The sequence below is a fragment of the Monodelphis domestica genome, chromosome 1 (assembly GCF_027887165.1).
Source record: "Monodelphis domestica isolate mMonDom1 chromosome 1, mMonDom1.pri, whole genome shotgun sequence".
Taxonomy (NCBI): domain Eukaryota; kingdom Metazoa; phylum Chordata; class Mammalia; order Didelphimorphia; family Didelphidae; genus Monodelphis; species Monodelphis domestica.
This window is the reverse complement of record NC_077227.1, coordinates 24,680,164-24,700,622: the sequence shown is the minus strand read 5'-3', so window position 1 is coordinate 24,700,622 and position 20,459 is coordinate 24,680,164. Positions and strand designations below refer to the sequence as shown.

The following is a 20,459-nucleotide window of genomic DNA, read 5'->3' as shown; positions in this document are numbered from 1 at the left end:
CCATTTAGTCCATGGGATCCCCACCATAACAAGTATCCAGCCTCTACTCAAAGACTTCCAACTTGGAGGAGCTCACGACCTCTTGAGGTAGTCCACTCCACTCTTGGACAGACCTATGGGTCCACTGCCTGTGACACTTCACTAGGTCTCAGGTTCCTCAACTCTTGCATTCTCTAGGTTCTAGTTTTCTCCTCTGAATTCTAGAGCCTTTCCTTTTGTAATTGGTCCCATTTATTTTATATATAGGTTTTTTGTATACATTTGTTTGTTTGTTGTCTCCCCTATTAGACTGTGAGCTCCTTGAGGGCAAGGGATGACTTTGGCCCCTTTTTTCACCCCCAGCACTCAGTACAGTGCCTGGCACACAGTAGGTGCTTAATAAATGCTTACTAATTGGACTACATGTCCTCCACAACACTTCTGATTGCCTCTGGAACCAGATTGAAATGTAATTGGGATTTGTTTAGCAAAACAAATAAAAATACATAAAACATAGATAATATTTTAAAATATATCAATACATGGCCCTTGGGAATCCTCACATACAGATTAGTGGCCCTGTTTCTATTTGAGTTTGTTATCACTGGACTAAATGTCTGCTAAGGTCCCCTCCAAACCTCAATCTATACTACTATGATCCTAAAGTAATGTGAGGGCAGGAAGAGTGATAGCAACTGAGGGATCTGGGAAGACTTCCCAGAAGAAGTGGCCCCTGAGAGAAATCTTCAAAAGGGATGGTTCCAGAGAAACCAGAGACGATTTGTCTGAACCGATGCAAAGTGAAGTGAGCAGAACCAGAGCAATTTATACAATGACAAGATATTGTAAAGACAAACAATTTTTAAGACTGCTGATCAACACAATGACCAACCACAATTCCAGAGGACTCGGGATGAGACATATCACCCACCTCCAGATAGAGAGAGAAGGGATGACTTTGAGGGAAGAATAAAACTTAAAAAAAAAAAAGACATCGACAACACAGGGATTTGTTTTGCTTGATTACACGCTTGTAACAGGATTTATTTTTCTTGTTTTCTCATTGGGGTAGGGAGATGTGAGAGGGAGAGAATGCAGCTCTGAAAATAAAATTGAGTTTTTTTAAAAAAGAAGAAAGATCCAGCTTCAGAGCTAGAAATGAGGAGGGAATGAATTTCCAGCATGGGGAACAACTTCTGAGAATACAGAGAGCTGGAAGGTGGAATGTTGAGTTCAATGTACAGCTAATAGTCCAATTTGGCTGAAACTTAAGAGTACAGGAAGGAAAAAGCATGATCCAATGAGAGGAGAAAAGGAGGCTGGAGCCAGATTCTGGAGAGGCTTAAAAGCCAGACTGAGGACGTTGTATTTCTTCCTGTAGGCAATAAAATTATCACTGAGAAATGCTTCCTGGTTCCCCTAGTAACAGAGATCCTAAGTACCTTTTACCTTATGGGCTGAATGTTTTAAATACCAATTAACCCAGCAGGGAAGCAGCTTCAGCTGTATCTTGGCACCCCCTCCCATGTTGCTGCAGGGAATAATCAGAGGCAGAATAAGAAATGCAAAACTTTGGCTATGTAGCCCTGCTGTTCTTTGCTAAATGAACAAAATATGAATCTTCTTTAACTGAGAAGGAGAGCAGATAGGGATGAAGCCTGTGATCACTGATATAAGGAATTCCTAAATATGGGAATCCCTTCCTACGGATGCAAGTGGGCATACCTTCCCAGCAACTTAGAGGCTTACTTGAATACTAGAGGTTAGGTGACCTGCCTAGGGTCCTACATATATGTCATTCCAGCATATATGTCAAGGGCAGGTCTTTCTGGCTCTGAGGCCAGCTCTCTACCCACTGTACCATGAATGTCTCTCTTCCCTGAATGAAAATGCATTAAATAACATTCAACTCCTATCATTGTTCTTATCCCACACACCAGCGTTATCATGGTAGGGGCTCATTCTTTCTTTCCTTCATCCACTCTGCAACCATTGACTAAATGTTTGTGACAGCTAGATTTATTTGGGTGTGGGGGACCTACTTGGCACATACCTGATTGGCTTTCTTTAAAGTCCTTGATAATCTAATTGGCTTACCACTCTATAATATAAAACCAATGAAAAAAAAAAGTCTTTGGTCATAGCCATGAGGTATTTTGTCCCTGAAAAGTCCATAAAAGGAAAATGAGAAAAAGTTGAGGGTGGATGGTGAAGTGGGGACGGAGGAAGATCCCATTGGGCACACAATGAGCTTAATGACAAGTCTGAAAAGAGCAGTTGGGTGGTGACTCTCCAATGATGGACCATTGCAACTCTCTATCTTGACCTACTCATCAGATCACGCCCAAGATTGTACTCTGCTGCCATCGCCCAACTTCATGTGGGTGATTAATGATGCTGTCTCTGGGTACTGGCACACAGTGTTCTAAAGACTCAAAATATCCAATGTCCTGTACTTGCCATTCATTAACCCTAAAATCCATACCAAGATGGCCAGTCGTTTTTCATTCATCATCACTGATTGTTTCTCCTCAATTTCATGGATCCACAGATGTCGAATTTATCTGATTACAAGTTCTGATAAACATGGCCCTCCTCCCACCCCATCCATCTACTGGGCTCCAGAGTTTATCAGGGGAAGGCTTCTTGGTCCTTTCATTCTTCCCTCTACTATCAAATGATGACTTCTTGTCTTGATTGCAAAAATTCCTTGCCAAAAAAAGAAAATGGCCAAACATTGATCAGAACCAAAATCCTTTTGGTGGATTTCAAAAGATGATTTCCTTTTCATTAGCACACCTAATAAAGGAGACAAAAGAGGCAAGATTATAATTTCTATGGCAACTAATTTGGGGTAAGTCTTTCTACCTCTCCCCTGAAAACAACTGAACCTAAATCTTCTGCCTATCTATCATGTCAGAATAGTGAATACAAATAACAAATTCAAATCATAGCGGATTTACGTTGTGTCTCTCTAGTTAGTGACCTCTTTGTAAAACAGGGGTTTGAGCTCCTCTGAGGCAGGGGTTCTCCAAGTGTGGTTTGGGGACCCTCAGGGGCTCATGAGATCAAAACTATTTTCATAATAATGTGAAGACATTTTCATTTTTAATACAGTAAATATTGATGGATAAGTAAACACATATACAAAACCTCTTTGGGAGGAGGGATCCTCAAGAGTTTTAAACAGTGCAAAAAGGGGTCTTGATATTTAAAAAATTGAGAACTCCTGTCCTAAGAGATATAGCTTTCTATATCAATGTTGTTGTTTAGTCATTTCTGACCTTTTTTGACTCCATTTGGAGTTTTCTCAACAAAGGTACTGGAGTGGCCATTTCCTTCACCTTTTATAGATGAGTAAACTGAGGCAAACAGGGTTGTGGCTTGCCCAGTATCACATAGCTAGGAAGTATTTGAAGTCAGATTTGAACTAAAATCTTTCTAAATCCAGGTCCAGGGCTCTGTCCTTTATACTACCTAACTGACCTTCCCTAGCTATAATAATAGCTAGCATTTATATAGCCCTTTGATATTTACAAAGCCTTTCCTAAAATATTATCTCATTTTATCCTCACAAGAACCCTAGAAGATGCTATGACTATCCCCATTTTAAATATTAGGAAATTGAGGAACAAAAAGGTTAAATGACTCTCCAGTCACAGACCTAGTAAGACTAGATTTGAACTGAGATCTTCCTGACTCCAGTCTAGTCCAGAACTCTATTTGTTACACCACCTATTTTCTGCATCCTTTCACCTTTGTCTAAAGAACATGTTGCACTAAGCTCCTTAGAGTAGGGATCACTTCTTTATTCTTTATAAGCACAAATGCTCCTTGGTGAATTGAGGCAAGAATTCTTGCAAACCCAGACCAACAAGACAAAATCAATGAATCAATACTTCAAAACTTAAAAAATCAAGTATTTTATTCTTGATGTAAGTTTTCCTCCCACTGACAGATCACTGCTCTTCTAGCCTGAATTACCATGGTAAAAATTCATGGGACTGCAGTCAGCCTGGGGCCAAACCACTCCGATCTTGACTGAGCTGTAACTAAGGCAGGATCTCTGGGGCTTGGTTGCCCTAGGGGTGCACATTCTTACTCCAGCAATATACAGATTACATTAGAGCCCTCAGCTGTCCTTCCCTTCCCAACCCACTAAGCACACAAGGATTGGGGGAAAAGGGAAGCTAAGTTTGGATGAATGGTTGGAGGGATGAATGGCCTGATGGAGGGATGAATGGATAGATGGATGGATGGATGGATGGATGGATGGATGGATGGATGGACTGATGGAGGAATGGATGGATAGATGGATAGTTGGAATGGTGAATGATGGATGTATAGATGGATGAATGGATGGACTGATGGAGGAATGGAAGGACGGACTGATGGAGGGATGGATGGACTGATGGAGGAATGAATGGACTGATGAAGGGATGAATAGATGGATGGAGGAATGGATGGATGGATGGATGGATGGATGGATGGATGGATGGATGGAGAGATTAATGATTGCTTGGACTTGACAGAGATTATGTTCCTTTAGCAATATCCTTTGAAAACCCAATGCTCTCTCTAGGGCATGAGCAGATGTGGTTGGAGGAGCTCTGAGACATAACCCCAACAAGCTAGTCAGATGCAACTCCCACAGATGGGGGAAACTGAGGCCTAAGGAGATGAAGAAAACTGTGCAAATTCTCTCTAAGGAAAAAGCATCCTGGGATTCAAACCCACATTTTCTGACTTGAATGCTATTTGCATGATATGATGCCAACTCTCCAGTCTAATTAACATGGCTCTTATGGACAGCCCACACCAAATCAGCAAGGCCTTGTTCAACTTCAGAAAATTTCACATGGGATTTTTATAGTTAAAAGGGGAGCTTGGGTCCTCATTCTGGGCTGCCTGTTATCTCCAAGGCCAATTACAATCGTGTTTTTTGGCTGCCGTCATTTCAGTTCATGGCAATTTTGCTTGATGAGTTTTCTTCAAAACTTCATTGTACTGCCAGAAAACCCCCAGTTAATTTGCTCTTGCAGAAGTTCATTTAGAAAACATTTGCCATAAGTAAATGCTCCAGATGGTTTCTGACATGTAGTAATGGGAAGTATTTTTATATATTAAAAATAAAAGCTGATGTAACTATAGCACTCTAAGGCTTACCAACTGCTTTTCTCAAAATGATAAAATACAAGTATTAGAATCAACCCCATTTTACAGGTAAAGCAACTGAAGCTCTGAAATGAAAAGCCTAGTAAGAGGCAAATCTGGGATTTGAATCTAGGTCTCCAGATTGCAGGACCCATTTTCTTGCCTCTCTCCATCATCCTACCTACTCCTTTCTAATGGCTTTAAGAAAGTCATTTCTGGAGGTGGCTGTCAGATGGCTCAATGAATTGAGAGCCAAGTCTAGAGATGGGGGTGGGGTGGGGTCCTGGGTCCAAATCTAGTCTCAGATATTTCCCAGCTGAGTGACCCTGGGCAAATCACTTAACCCCCATTTCCTAGCTCTTTTCGCTATTCTGTCCTAGAACCATACATAGTATTAATTCTAAGATGGAAGAGAAGGGAAGGAAGGAAGGAAGGAAGGAAGGAAGGAAGGAAGGAAGGAAGGAAGGAAGGAAGGAAGGAAGGAAGGAAGGAAGGAAGGAAGGAAGGAAGGAAGGAAGGAAGGAAGGAAGGAAGGAAGGAAGGAAGGAAGGAAGGAAGGAAGGAAGGAAGGAAGGAGAGTGGAAAGAAGGAAGAGGGAAGGAAGAAAGGAAGGAAGGAAGGTCGGTCATATCACTCCCCTGTTATAAAACACAAATTAAACAAAATAGAAAAAATCTATTATTATTTCTAGAAATATACTTATTTTTCTGACAAGCTATTAATATCAGTTAGACCTTGGAAGACAGTGAGTTCCCCTTCTTTGAAGATCTTCAAGCAAAGACTAGATGACTATTTATTGGAGATGACACAGGCTGAACTCAATGACTTTAGAACTCTGGAGTTTATTCAACAGAGAAGGCAGCATTATATAATAGAAACACTATGAAACATGGAGTCAAGGGAACTAAGTTTAAATCTCAGCTCTGACAAATACCAGCTATGAGATTATGGAAAAATCATTTCTCTCTCTAAGCTGTGTTGTCCCATCTGTAAAATGGGGTTAGTAATCCTCATCCTATCTATTTCATATAATTGTGACGAAAACACTTTGTAATCCTTAAAATCTGATAGAAATGTGATTATCTAAGAGGTAGTTAAGTGGAAGAATCAATATTGTGCTGCTCTTAGAGTCTGGAAAACCCAAATTCCAATCCTGCCTCCAAAACTTACTAGTGGAGAGATTCTGAGTAAATAATTTAATTTCTTTGAGCCTCAAACTCCCGATTTTATAAAATGAGGAGGTTGGTCTTGGGAGCCCCTAAGTCCTTGCAGCTGCTGAATGATGCTCTTACCCATGAACAGAAGGTTCTTCCTGCCAGCTAAAAAGGGGCTTGGCACCATGCCCAGCATTATAAAGAATGTAAAGGGTGCAAACTTACAAACAAAAGGATGATACAATAAAAACTGAGAACTTTCAGAAGTTTAAGATCTAATTAGGGGCCCAAAATTAACATGCATAAAAGACATAAACCCTCCTTGGATAAAGGCATAAATGGCAAACGTTTAAAAATTGTAGATGGCACAAGGTTGGGCAAGAGAGATAAGTAAGACACTAGATGATAGACAAGGAAGTAGCAAAATGGTCTTGAAAGTTTAGGACTGGGATAAATAAACAAGATCAAATTTAATAGGCATAAATGTAAAGTGACGTTTGGGATTCAAAAAATCAACTTCTCCCTCTCTGTCTGTCTCTGTCTCTCTCTCTTTCTCTCTCTCTTTCTCTCTCTCTGTCTGTCTGTCTGTCTCTGTCTGTCTCTCTATCTCTGTCTCCATCTCTCTGTCTGTGTCTGTCTCTCTTTCTCTTTCCCTGTCTCCATCTCTCTGTCTGTCTGTCTGTCTCTATCTCTGTCTCCATCTCTCTCTGTCTGTCTGTCTCTCTCTCTCTGTCTGTCTCTGTCTCTCTATCTGTCTCCATCTCTCTGTCTGTCTGTCTCTCTCTCTGTCTCTGTCTCTCTGTCTCCATCTCTCTCTCCCTCGTCCCCCACGATGATGATGGCATATTATCTGAACAGCATCATTATTATTAAGATAAGGGACAAATAGGACACGTCTTCTCTGTGCAGATCACTCTGGCCCTTCCACCCATGACTGATATTTATGGGTTTCCTCATCCCCTCCCACACGTGAAAGAGGAAAAAGAAATCCCGCACTTACCCGGCCTGCTTCTCGGTCGGCTTTCCGAGGCCTACAGATCCTGCAGGCTCTCTACGGTGGGCCCATTCAGAGTTTCTGGCAGGAGCAGATCCAGGAATCCTGCGGAAAGCCCGCTGAGGCCGAACACCAGCAAGGGGACAGCAGGGCCCAGAGATTTCTGCGGGGCAAATGGCCGTGCTTAGAATGGCCCCTTTGGGTGTTTTTCACCCCCTTCAGACGGTTCTTTCAAGACTCTCATTTTCAACCACCCCAATTCCTCTCCCACAAAGAAAAGCAGATTCCCAGCCCCGCCCCCACCTCAGGACCCAGAAAACTGGACCCCGAGAGAGAGAAGCTCCCGGCTCCCCCGGAGCCTTCCCAGGCAGGCCTGGCCCAGGGAGGGCTCAAGCTCAAATCAGCGGTGCCAACAGGCACCTCCATTTCTCCATCAGTAAGATAAGGAAGCCCAGCTCTGGCCCCAGAGAGAGACCCCTTCCAGCTCTGGGATCCTATGCATACACAAAGGGTTAAACATAAATTATATTTATATGCATAAATAGATATATAGTCAAATAAATAATTAAAATTCATAATATTATATATAGTCATATTTTTATTATTACATAATTATATTACATATAATATATAATATACATAACTTATATGTAATATAATTAATATTTTATATACACATATATTTTATACAATTATATATAATATACTTAAGTATATATAATATGCTTAATGTTATATATAATATATACTATACATAATTATATATAATATACTTAATATTTTCTATAATATGCATAATTATAATATACTTAACATTATATAAATATAATATATGTACTTATATAATATGCTTGATATATAATATACATGATTACATATAATACATAATATACTTTAAATTATATGTAATACACATACATATATACTTAATATTATAATTATATAATATACTTTATATTCTATAATAAATGAATGAATGAATGAATGAATAAATAAATGAATGAATGAATGAATAAATAAATAAATAAATAAGTAAATAAGTAAGTAAATAAATAAATAAATAAATAAATAGATGAATGAACAATTGCTATTTTCTTAGAACTACAAACTTTGTAAGGTCCTTTATATGCATGATATAATTTGAACCTTACAACCAACATGTAAGTTAAGCATTCATTTCTAGACTTCCTAAATGTCCTCATTTGGCTAAGGGTCAGAGAGGAAGTAACTTGCCAGGGAGCAACTTGGTGGCTCAGTGGATAGAAAACTGGTGTTAGAGATGGGAGGTTCTAGGTTCAAATTTGACCTCAGATATTACCTAGCTGCATGACCCTGGACAAGTCATTTAATCCCCTATTGCCCAGCCCTTCACTCATTTGCCTTAGAACTGATACTTAGATTTGGTTTTCATATGAAAGGTACGGGCTGAGCAAAAAAAAAATAATAAATAATTTGTTTTTTTAATTTTTAAAGAAAGTGACTTGCCCAAGGTCACCTAGCTGGCACTACGAGAGTTGGGCTTGAATGTAGGTTTCTCCCAGTTCCAAATCCAAAATTCTGGCTGCTTGATAAAAGATCAGAAAGGCTGATTTTGTTAGATATTTATTATGAATTACATATTTTGTGGGATTTGAACAGATGCCTGTCTTGGAGGCAGCTGACTCATCTTTTTACAAGTGTGTTTTTTTTTCTCATCAATGAAATATTTTTAAAATGCATCGATAAGAGCATCTGAAGCCATTGAGTGGAATAAGGCTGCAGCGACCGTTTTGAATTTACTATATACTTGTTTAAAAAAATAAGCTATATGCAACACGACATCGTGACAGACAATCCCTTTTCTGCACTTCTTAGTATCTCATCCGTTTGTGTGTCAAAGTCTGTCAAATTCACAATAACAAAGAAGCATTTTTAAAGTGTTCTTTTTATAGGATAACAGAGAAAACATCAATAAATATTGTATATTATTATATTATACATGCATAAATATATAGTAATAACAGCCAGCATTTTGATGGCACCTACTAGGTGCCAGGCACACATGATCTCATTTGATGCTCACAAACAACTCTGAGAAGTCAATGCTATTACAATCCCCATTTTACATTTGAGAAAACTGAGGTAAAGTAACTTGCCTATGATCACCTAGATAATAAGAGTCTGAGGCTAGATTTGAACTTAGATTCTGACTCCCAATCCAGGACTCTAGCTGCTTAAGAAAACCTATGAACATTTTAAATTTCTAATTTAAAATTAAATTTAAATTTAAATTTTTCAATTTCTAATTTAAAATTAAAATTAAATTTTAAATAAAATATTGGTTTTACTTTATTAATAATTAACGATTGGTAATTAATATAATATTGATCATTTCCATTGATAATATATAATGAAATTTTAAAATCAAATATCAATAGGATTTCATTGGTACTAGAGAACTCATTTTCTCTAGGGAAACCACCCATCTTGATCTTAAAACTTTAGGACATTTCTTGAGGCACAGAGAATGGGAGTGATTTACTCAAGACCACACAGCAAGCCAGGATGAGAGACAGAAATGGAACCCACATATGTGTGTAGTCCTATTCCAAGACCAGAGCTCCCTCCCCTAAGTCAAGCTGCCATTTTCCCAACCTCTCCATTACTGTGTCTAAAATAAAAGCAAAACCAAAGTGTAACCTTACCATGGTGGGGATGAAAGGAGCCAAGATGCCACCCATTCTGCAGGTCATCGAGCAGACCCCAAGGCCAGCGTTCCTGTTGGGACACAACCAGAGCCATGATGGTAATCAAGAAATAAGAGCCACAGAAGGGGACCACGGAATCAATCCAACGTGGGGGGCGTGATCTCAGGCAGAGGGTCTTCCCCTTGGTGGCCCCAGAGACCCTTGAGGCAGTCTGGGAAATCCCAGGAAGCCCTCCTGCAACTTGTCTACACCAATAATGAAATGAGATGCTCAACTGTAGTTCACGGTTAGTGAAAATAGACGTAAATTTACCCAAAGTCACAGACCCCCGAAACCGATCCACGGCCCCCAATCCCAGGCAAAGACTCGCCGATGTTGGGGAATGGACTGCTGGACATCAGAGTCATTGGGTAGCCCCTATGTGCCTCACACTGTGCTGTAGGGGGGATACGCATGAAACAAGCACTGGCACCTGTCCTCCACAAGCATCCAGGCTCACTGAAGAGACGAGACATACGAGAAAGAGTCCGGAGTCCAAACGAGGGAAGAAACATAGCTAGTTCTGGAGGGGCCTGAGTGGAGGCATCCTCTCCAGATGGGAAGTCCCCATGGAGGTCTATGATTGGATGCCTTGGTGACCTTCTGAGCCTTAGACAGGGCTAACCAGAAGGGCCTGCGTTCCCTGCTACCCCATGGGACACATACTGGCCAAGGGACCCTCGAAAGGTCACTGAATCTCTCCAGGGTCTCTGGGCAAGCAGCTCCCAGACCACACACTGCAGGAGGAGTATCAATGGACTCTTAATAATGTCCCCTCTCCAATATGGCGCCCAGCTCCAAACACAGCACTCCAGATGGATCTGACCAAGCTAGACCACAGCTCTGCTTCCATTTAAGGGTTACAAAGTGATTTACAGCTATTATCCCATTACGTCCCCACAATCACCCTGAGAGAAGGGAGGTAGTATTATCCCCATTTTACAGATAAGAAAACTGAGTCAGAACAGGGGTTAAATGACTTGCCCAGGGTCGCATGGCTAGTAAAAGTCTGAGGCTAAATTCAAAGTCTTCCTGATTTCAGTTCCAACACTCTGTTGCTGTTCAGTCATTTTTCTGTCGTGTCTGATGTTGCGTCACCCCACTGGGGGTTTTCTTGGCAAAGACACTGGAATGGTTTGCCATCTCCCTACCCAATGAGCTCTGCCCACTGCTATTTCCAAAATCAAAGAAGAACTGCTCGTGGTTCTGGAGCTATCTAAGTTTGCCAGGCATCCTACGGAGGTGATCTTACCTAGAAGCCAGGTGCTACAAGGATTAGCCTCACTGGCAAAGGAGGAAAGTGGGCCAAGGAGAGGGGTCAGGTCACTGCCAAGGGTCACAGAGCCTATAAAAGGCAGGACTCCAAGGCCATCGCTCTCTCCACGGGGCCATGTGGCTGCCTCTAGATCAATGACCAGCCAGTTTATAAAGAAGTCTGATGTCTGCTCTGAGGAGGGAAAAAATAAATAGCAAATCTATCCCATGGCCTTAAAAAAAAAAGACAAAAATAGGTGTGTGGCATAAAGCTGGTGGCTAGATAGTGCAGTAAATAAGATGCCAGGCTTAAAGCCAGGAAGACCTAGGTCCAACCTGGAACACTTACTAGCTGTGTCGCCCTGGGCAAGTCACTTAACTCTGTTTGCCTCAGTTATCTCCCCTGTCAAATGAACTGGAGAACCACTGCAGCATCTTTGCCAACAACAAAAAAAAACCTCAAATGGGATCACAGAGGATCAGACAGGTCTGAACACCAACAACTGAGAAGCTAGGTATCACAGAAGATGGAGAACCAGACCTGGAAGCAAGAAGTGAGTTCAAATCTGTCCTCAGAAACTTCCTACTGTGTGACCCCGGGCAGATCACTTAACCTCCTGGCCTCAGTTTTTTTCATCTAGAAAATGAGCTGGAGAAGGAAATGGCAAACCCTTCCAGGATCTTTGCCAAGAAAACCTCAAACATTGTCATGAAGAGTCAGACGTGATTAAATGACTCAACTATAACAACAATAAAATTTAGGTTTATTCCCAGAGTCAGAGGTTGAGACACATTCTTGGTGAATGAATGAATTTGGTGAAACACCAAAGTTTGGGCAACATCCCAAACCCATTAAGAGTGGAAGGATATTCCAAATCCATCCGTTTCCCTTCAACCCAACGGGCATGCATGAAGTGCCTTCTGGGTTCCAAACATTGGGCTAGACACCGGGATACAGAGAAAAACAACAAAAAAAGAGCCTTCTCTGATATGGAGGAGCTTCCTGAAAGAACCAGCCACACACCCAGAGAGGCAAACATGAATATCTCCAAAGTAGGTACAAAGTCATTTTGGAGGACAACGAGGCAGAGATACCAGCAGAAAAGACCTTGGGGAGGAAGTGACCCAGGAGGCAGAGAAACGATCCAGGGATGGGGGATGCTGACACAGAGGCTTCCCAGAAACGGTCCTTGAGCATCACTGCCCAAGACATAACACTAGGCTGGATGGGCCCCAGGTCTGGCTTTTGTCAGCATCTTGTTTATTTCTTTATGCTGGATTTTCCCCCTAAGAGCCAGAAGGGGCAATAAGAGTATTCTGGACTTCTGAAAAGGCCCCTATTACAGCAGGAGTTACCCCCAAACCAAAATATCAACATATCCTACAGCCAAAAAGTCCAAAGGAAAGAGATCAAAATCTGGGTCCTTCCATGTTTACCTAAGGACTATGCTTCAGAATGTCAAGGACTGAAAATCAATGTCGCTGCAAAGCTGCAGACAGACACGAGATGGCGCCGAGGTTTTGTAGTCTCACTGGAACCTGTTCTCCAGGCCAAGGTCATGAGCTCATAGAATTTAGGCCTTGGTTGGGGTCTCAGTACTCCTTTACACTATTAAAAAAAAAAAGGTTAAGGGCCCCTCCCAAATGGCTTTGTTTATGTGGGTCATAGCGACTGATATTTACCACATTGGAAATTAAAATTTCTTGGTCATATTATGAAATAATTTTGACTTGGAAAGCTGCTGTTCTCATCCAGTTCTTCTCATTTTACAGATGAGGACAATGTGAACCTTCCAGGGGAAATAACATGTCCCAAATCACAGCCTCTAAGTGCAAGAGCTAGGACTTGAACCCAGAGCCTCAGGAAAGCAATGTCATACAATGGACTTAGGTTTCAATACCACCTACATCCCTTACCTGTGTGATCTCTGGCAGGTGACTTCACCTCTCAACCCTAATGTCCCTGGCCAGCACTTGTAAAATGATGGTTTCTGAAGAAGTACTTTCTGGCTTTGGAACTATAATCCTATGTCTTTAGATTTGGATTTTTAAAAATGATTTTTAAATGCATTTATCAAAAAAGTTAAGGAATACTATTGCAAATAGAAAACGATTTGGGGCTAGATTCTAAAAGGTTCATCCCCCTGCCTGAGATCACACATGTAATAAGGAGCAGTCTATTTGAACGGTCTTGGGACTAAAGCCAATGCTTTGTTCCCCCAGCTAGGCTGTTCCAGGTCAGGGTGTGTAGAGCTGTAGGGACGAGCAAGGACTAGTGGAATCTGGGGCAAGCAAACCAGAACCACGGGGAGCTGGAGCCTGAAGGCAATCAGCTAATGCTAGGACAATAGGCAGCCTGTTATCTATTATTCCATCTTCTAGCTGCTGGGAAAGGCTGACATCTGGGAGGTTCTGAGAGTTCAGCCAGACCTGATCCACTACTTGTCTCCTGGAGTTTCAGTGTCTTCAGCTGATTTCTCAGCTGCGGGAAATTCAAGGCAATGAGGGTCACAGCCAGCTATTCCAGGGAGTTGTCTCCTGCCAGAACTGAGATGCAGTTTAAAATGGATGATGAGAACTAGAGTCTAAGCAGAGGAGGGCGGTTGTGAAAGCTGGAGGGGATGCAAAGGGTTAGGAAGGACACTGATGGACTGCGCAACCCTAGAAGGGTTGGCCTGGATCCCATCTAGGACCTGTCCCAAGGTTACAGGCTTCTGCAGATGCAGTGGGGCTTGCATGGATGCCCGGGGCAAGTGGGAGAATATGCCTATTTCCATAATTGGGCATCTGCTTACAGATAACAGCAGGCTAGGACTTATATTTGTTGGAATTCCACTAGCAGAAGAGAAGGGCCCACCCTCCTCTGTGGAGGGTTGAATTTCCAAGGCAGGTTGGATGTGGTTGTCCTTGATTGTGTTTTCAATTTTGCCGAACTACTAGGGAGTGAGGTGATAATGCCATCCATCAAATAATAAAAATATGCCTTCATAGATAATAGCCCTTTCTCCTAAATGGGCATCTTTTCTCAACTGTAGATAATTTCTATAAAAAATATGAATAGGGCCAAAGAACCTTGAGGGAGGGTTCAGTCAGGGGGAGGAGAGCTCCCACTGTCATGGCTGACAAAGGACGACCTGGGCTGGGTAAGCCAGCTTTTTATTTCCATTCCCAGAAAGCCTTCTGAGAAGCAATGGTCCCAGAAGATATCTCAGGGGGTGAGAAGAGCTTGGGGATTCCAGGAAATGTCCAAGGGCCCTGGGGATTGTGGGTGCCTTCCCTATATCAGACACCCTGCAATTGGTCATATATTCCGAGAACCCCAGTTCTCTTGCAAACTAGTCCTGGTACCTGTTCCCCCAGCTTAGACAGGGCTCCAGCTGTTGCCAAGAGCTCTTAATTGCCTTCGTCAGCCCCACCTCTGCTCTCAAGAATCTGTCGGGACAATCTCCTGATCTTGGCATTTGGTGGAGGCTGGGTAAAGCAGCCCTTGGGTGTGGAGTATGGTGTGGGGGAGGAAGACAGATGGAAAGAGCAAGTTGTAATGAGAGTCTGAGATGAAAGAGAAGGCGAGGGAGTTTAGGAGAGGTTGGGGGTGCACCTAGGGGCAGAGCCTTGGAAGCTTGTGGGTGCCTGTGTGCGTTCCCAGAGGGCTGGGTTTGGCTTTTCACTAAACCTTGAATTAAGGAGGATGAGTAAAAGGAGAATTATTGGCCAGCAAAGAGATGGGGACTCAGCCTGTGTGGTGAGCAGACAATGAGGGTATACCGAGTCCTAGAATCCTCTTCATTGAGCAATCCCAGCATCTGGGGCCATGGATGAAAGAACCTGGACTGATGTCCCACCGGAGTGACCCAGCAGCCACACACACACACATGGAGAAGATGCCTCAATGGGGAAAGGAAGAGGGCCAAGCCAACCTGGAGCTTGGGAAACGATTGAGGAAAACATGTATGGGTGAAGGAGAACCAGGATCCCAAACTAGAAGGAAACTTTGAGATCTTCTACTCAAGGGGTCTTCACTTTCTGGTGTGGGTCCTGGACCCCTCAGAAGGTCTAGTGAAACCTAGAAGCCTCTTCTCAGAAACATGTTGCTTAAATACATGAGTATGTTACAATACGGTTGTCAATTTAAAACAATAAGATCATGAATCTTAGGCTAAGAACCCCTGCTCTGGTCCAACTCCCCATTTAACAGATAAGGAAATTGAGGCCCAAAGAGGAAAGATGACGTAGTCAGGATTCAGGGCCAGGTCCCATGCCTGTGGATCCAAAGTTCTCTCCCCTGTACCACCTTGCTTCTTTAGGAGGCAGAGGCGGTTCCAGCAAGAGTTCTGGGTAAATCATTTTTCTTAAGATGGCAGACTGGCTGGGATCCTACCCAAAGTACATCAGAATGGCCTCCAGGTGTACCAATCCTGCTCCAAGGCTCCAAACCCATCCCTCTCCCCAGGCCAGCAGGGAGGCATTGCCCACTCTGAAGGGTCAAACCTTCAACTTCAGTGGTCAGAGAGGCCCCCAGGGCCCTGCCAGAATGGCACAGTGCTGGGAGCCCTGAGAGGATGCCAGGAGAGCAGCAGCCCAAGGGGATATCAAGGGGGTGACTACCTCTACCATTCAGGAAGAGGGCACGGGGGCTCCTGATTCAGGCTGGGGGGAAAGGGGGGGCCTGAGAGCCAGCCGGAGCCTCAGCATGGAATCTAAATATCTCAGGCTGGAGGGGACCCCACCAGCGTGTGACCCCCAGACACGACTGCTGCGGGGGAAGGAAGGCCTGCTTGGGAGAAGTTTTATCCTTCCTGAAGCTTCAGGTTGCCACCCTTGGTTCCCCTCAGGAGCACGAGACCATTTGGAACAATCCCTGTGTCCGTGTAGTGTGTGAGCTAAAGGATCTGGGTTCAAATCCACTTACCCCCCCATAGGACCCCGGGCCTCCATTTCCCCATCTGTAAAAGGAAAGGGTTAGACCCAATGGCCTCAAAGAGCCTTTCAAATCCCTGAAATCGCTGGCAGGTTTCCTCTCAGACGGGGGCCCCCAGCCTCCACCAGTCATGAACTCCCCAGGATTAAGGACAAGCATTCCTCTCAAATGGGTATTGTAGGGGGCAGCTAGATGGCTCCGTGGATGGAGAACCAGGCCTGGAATTGGTCCTGGGTTCAAATCTTGCCTCAGAGATGAGCTCTGGGACCCTAGACACGTCCCTTAACCCCCTGCCTCACCCTGACGGCTCCCTTGGAACCACTCCAAAGTATGGCTTCTGAGATGAGACATGAGAGCCTTGTTTTGTTGTGCTCAATAGGCATTGTGCCCAGGCCGAGCTCACCGCCCTCCCCCCGCAGAAGCCTTCCGGGGGCACTTGCCAGTTGGAGCCAGAGCTGGCAGCCGTGCCCTCGCCTCGGGTGGCCCCGCTCCTGCCACAGGGTGCCTCTGCCAGCCGCCCCCAGAGGGTCTGTCTGCGCGGCTGGTGCCCCCAAGAGCCAGGGGCCGAGGCTCCCTGGGACCGCCCCGAGGGGACCCTCCCCTCCTTGGGGACAGGAGGCAATCCCAGCAGAGGCCGAGGCCAGGAATGCGGTGGAACAAGACCCCGTCCGAGCCGGGCAGACACGGTGAGGAGCTGGCGAGGGCCACAGGCGCTGTCGCCCAGGGGAGCCCCGCCAGAAATTCCCAAGGAGGTCCGAGGCGCGACCCAGTCTGGGGTTGGGGCGCTGGGGGGACGCAGAGCCCGACCCCTTCTCCCAAGCCCCTCGGCCGTCTCCCCCACAGCCACCCAGCAGGGCTCCCTCCCGCTGCTCCAGTTTCCAGCTCCTCCACGGCCCAGCGCCCGGGCTCCTGTGGCCCCTCCCTGGCCCTCCAGCCCCATCACGCTCATCCATCACCGAGTCTCCAAGTCCTCCCACCACGGACCATCATCGGCCAGAGCCCAGCCCACCCCCCGTGGACGATGAAAGGAGGAGCCAAAGATCTGGAGCTGGAAGGCCCATTGGGAGCCCTGGCGTCCAACCTCCTCCTCTTATGGATGAGGAAACGGAGGCTCGGACATGAAGGAACCTGCTCAGTTGGGTCCCACAAGTAGTAAATATCCAAAGTAGGATTTGAACCCAGGTCTTCCAGACTCCAAGGACATAGCCCTACCCACGACATCGGGGGCCTCGGGTCCGAGTCCAGCCTCGGACACCACTATATTCAAATCTCTAAGAGAAGCCATTCCCCAGCGATCGATGGTCAAAGGATTTGATGGGGCGCTTTTCAGAAAAAGAAATCCCAGCTATCGATACCCATATTGTAAAAACGTTCCAAATGCCTCATCATGAATACTAATAAATATAGAATAAAAATAATCATTAAAAAAGAAAGAAACAACCCGGGCCCCCGGGACACTTCAACCAGAGAGGGCACGGTGAGACCTGCGTGGGCAAAGGGGCTACCCAATGAGCAAAAAGAACCTGCTCACATTAAGTCATTCTGCATGTACTGGAGAGAGGTGGGGAACCACCAGGGCACGGCGTGGGCTACATGCTCAGACATGAGCCCCAGATGGAGTCTTTCTGCTTAGCCCTTTTCCTCTGTTATCAGCAAGGATCCCATTGAGGGTGGCAGTGGGGTCCCGAAGTGTCTGAGATGTAAGAACAAAAGCCATCAAAGAAAAAAAAATTCTGCCTTAGTAGCAACTCTAAGACACAAGAGCAGTAAGGGCTGGTGGATGGGGATGAAGTGTCTGAGGTCAGATTTGAACCCAGGACCTCCCATCTCTAGACCTGGCTCTCTGCCCACGGAGCCACCGCGCGGCCCCCAGTTATGGATCTCTTAAGGCTCATGGGCCCCAGACCTGCTTCCGAGAAAGGAAACTAAACCCTTTTCTTTTCGGGGATGGCTCTTGGCAGGAAGCTGCTCCATCCTGTACGGCAGTCACGGCTTATTACACAGACATTTGTCCTACATGACTGGGCAGGGGTGGAGAGCAGAACAGGGATCTCGAGGCGCTCTGGCATCCCTCCTGCTTTCTGAATACCTGTTTCCTCCGCTAATGGGGCTCTCACACACTCGCCTCCCCAAGCCCTGTGGTCCATTTGAATGGCGTCCATTGTTTCAGGGGATGATCTTGGAGGGAGAAGCCTGTGGAGGGCATCCAGCCTCCTGTTCCCCGGGCCGAGAGCCAGGCAGGGGACGCAGAGACCCAGCCGCAGTCATCGTCCTCCAGAGAAGGAAACTCGAGCCAAGCGGTCACCGGGGAGGGAAGTGCCCAGGCAGAGTCTCAGCTGTGAGGCTAAGGTTCCTTCTGCCACCCTCGCTGCCTCTCCCCCTGGCCCTCGGCCACCCCCTCCCATCCTTCCCTGCCACCTGTCATCCCTGAACGGGAGCCATCGGCGGCCGGAGCCAACAGAAGGGGGCAGGGTGGAAGGGAGGCAGGCTGTGCAAGGAAACACTTCTGGAGCCTCAGATCCATGGACAATGCTCGGGGCTGCCTGGGGGAGGAGGGGCTGCCCGCTCCCGGGAAATGCAGAAGCAGGAGGTGGAGGACCGCGGGATGGGCGGGATGTGGATCGGAGACGGTCACATTAAACGGGCAGACATGGCGAGGGCTGGCATTGAACACCTGCCTTTGCCAATAACGACAACAGAGTTCCCGGCCAACTTCAGGACACTGTGCTTGCACCATAGCGTTGTGCCCGTTATGCCAGAAAACGAGATAAACTGCCCTGTGATATCGGGGCTCAGGAGACGGTGGGAAGACTGTGATACAGTGCAGAAGAGAGATGAATTTAGAGTTCAGGAGACATGGGCTCAGATCCAAGCCCTTACCAGGGAGCTCAGAGGGCATCTTCGCCAACCCCTCATTTTACAGATGAGGAAACTGAGGCCAAGAGAGTTTAAGTGATCTGTCTGTGACCACCCAGTTTGGATGATAAGATCAAAGATCTTAGAAGAGAGCTCAGAGGGCATTTTATCCAACCCCTCATTTTACAGATGAGGAAACTGAGGCCAAGGGAGTTTAAGTGATCTGTCTGTGACCACCCAGTTTGGATGATAAGATCAAAGATCTTAAAAGAGAGCTCAGAGGGCATTTTATCCAACCCCTCATTTTACAGATGAGGAAACTGAGGCCAAGGGAGTTTAAGTGATCTGTCTGTGACCACCCAGTTTGGATGATAAGATCAAAGATCTTAGAAGAGAGCTCAGAGGGCATTTTATCCAACCCCTCATTTTACAGATGAGGAAACGGAGGCCAAGGGAAATTAAGTGATCTGTCTGTGACCACCCAGTTTGGATGATAAGATCAAAGATCTTGGAAGTGAGGCCAAGGGAAATTAAGTGATCTGTCTGTGGCTACCCAGTTAGGATGATAGGATCAAAGATCTTGGAAGAGAGCTCAGAGGGCATCTCAGCCAACCCTTCATTTTACAGATGAGGAAACTGAGACCAAGGGAAATTAAGTGATTTGTCTAAGGTCATCCAGATAGGATGATAAGATCAAAGATCTTGGAAGAGAGCTCAAAGGGCATCTTAACCAACCCTTCATTTTACAGATGAGGAAACTGAGGCCAAGGGAGTTTAAGTGATCTGTCTGTGACCACCCAGTTAGGATGATAGGATCAAAGATCTTGGAAGAGAGCTCAGAGGGCATCTCAGCCAACCCTTCATTTTACAGATGAGGAAACTGAGACCAAGGAAAATTAAGTGATCTGTCTGTGACCACCCAGTTTGGATGATAAGATCAAAGATCTTAGAAGAGAGCTCAGAGGGCATTTTATCAAGGGAAATTAAGTGATCTGTCTATGGCCCCTCAGTTAGGATGATAGGATCAAAGATCTTGGAAGTGAGGCCAAGGGAAATTAAGTGATCTGTCTGTGGCTACCCAGTTAGGCTGATAGGATCAAAGATCTTGGAAGAGAGCTCAAAGGACATCTTAGCCAATCCTTCATTTTACAGATGAGGAAACTGAGGCCAAGGGAAATTAAGTGATCTGTCTGTGACCACTCAGTTAGGATGATAAGATCAAAGATCTTAGAAGAGAGCTTAGAGGGCATTTTATCCAACCCCTCATTGTACAGATATGGAAACTGAGGCCAACAGAGGTTAAGTGACTTTCCCTTAGTTATATTGCTACTATTAGAAGTGGGATTTGAACCCTGATCTAAATCGATCACCAAGCATCCAATAAGCTTCTACCACTGGGTCAGGCAATGTCACCAGCTGTAAGA

At 45.1% G+C, this 20,459-nt stretch overlaps 1 protein-coding gene across 2 annotated transcripts in view; it reads right to left on the bottom strand.

Moving 5' to 3' along the window:
- Positions 1-988: 988 nt before the first annotated feature.
- LOC100016419 (solute carrier family 22 member 15-like) overlaps positions 989-20,459 on the bottom strand; it is a 103,011-nt gene continuing 83,540 nt past the window's right edge. For both annotated transcript variants that reach the window (XM_056796050.1, XM_007478268.3), the window contains 3 exons: positions 9,966-10,038; positions 7,288-7,444; positions 989-2,778 (listed from right to left, as the gene is read on the bottom strand). In XM_056796050.1, the coding sequence (XP_056652028.1) occupies positions 7,319-7,444; positions 9,966-10,038 (199 nt within the window). In that variant the 3' untranslated portion in view covers positions 989-2,778; positions 7,288-7,318. The remainder of the gene's footprint in view (positions 2,779-7,287; positions 7,445-9,965; positions 10,039-20,459) is intronic.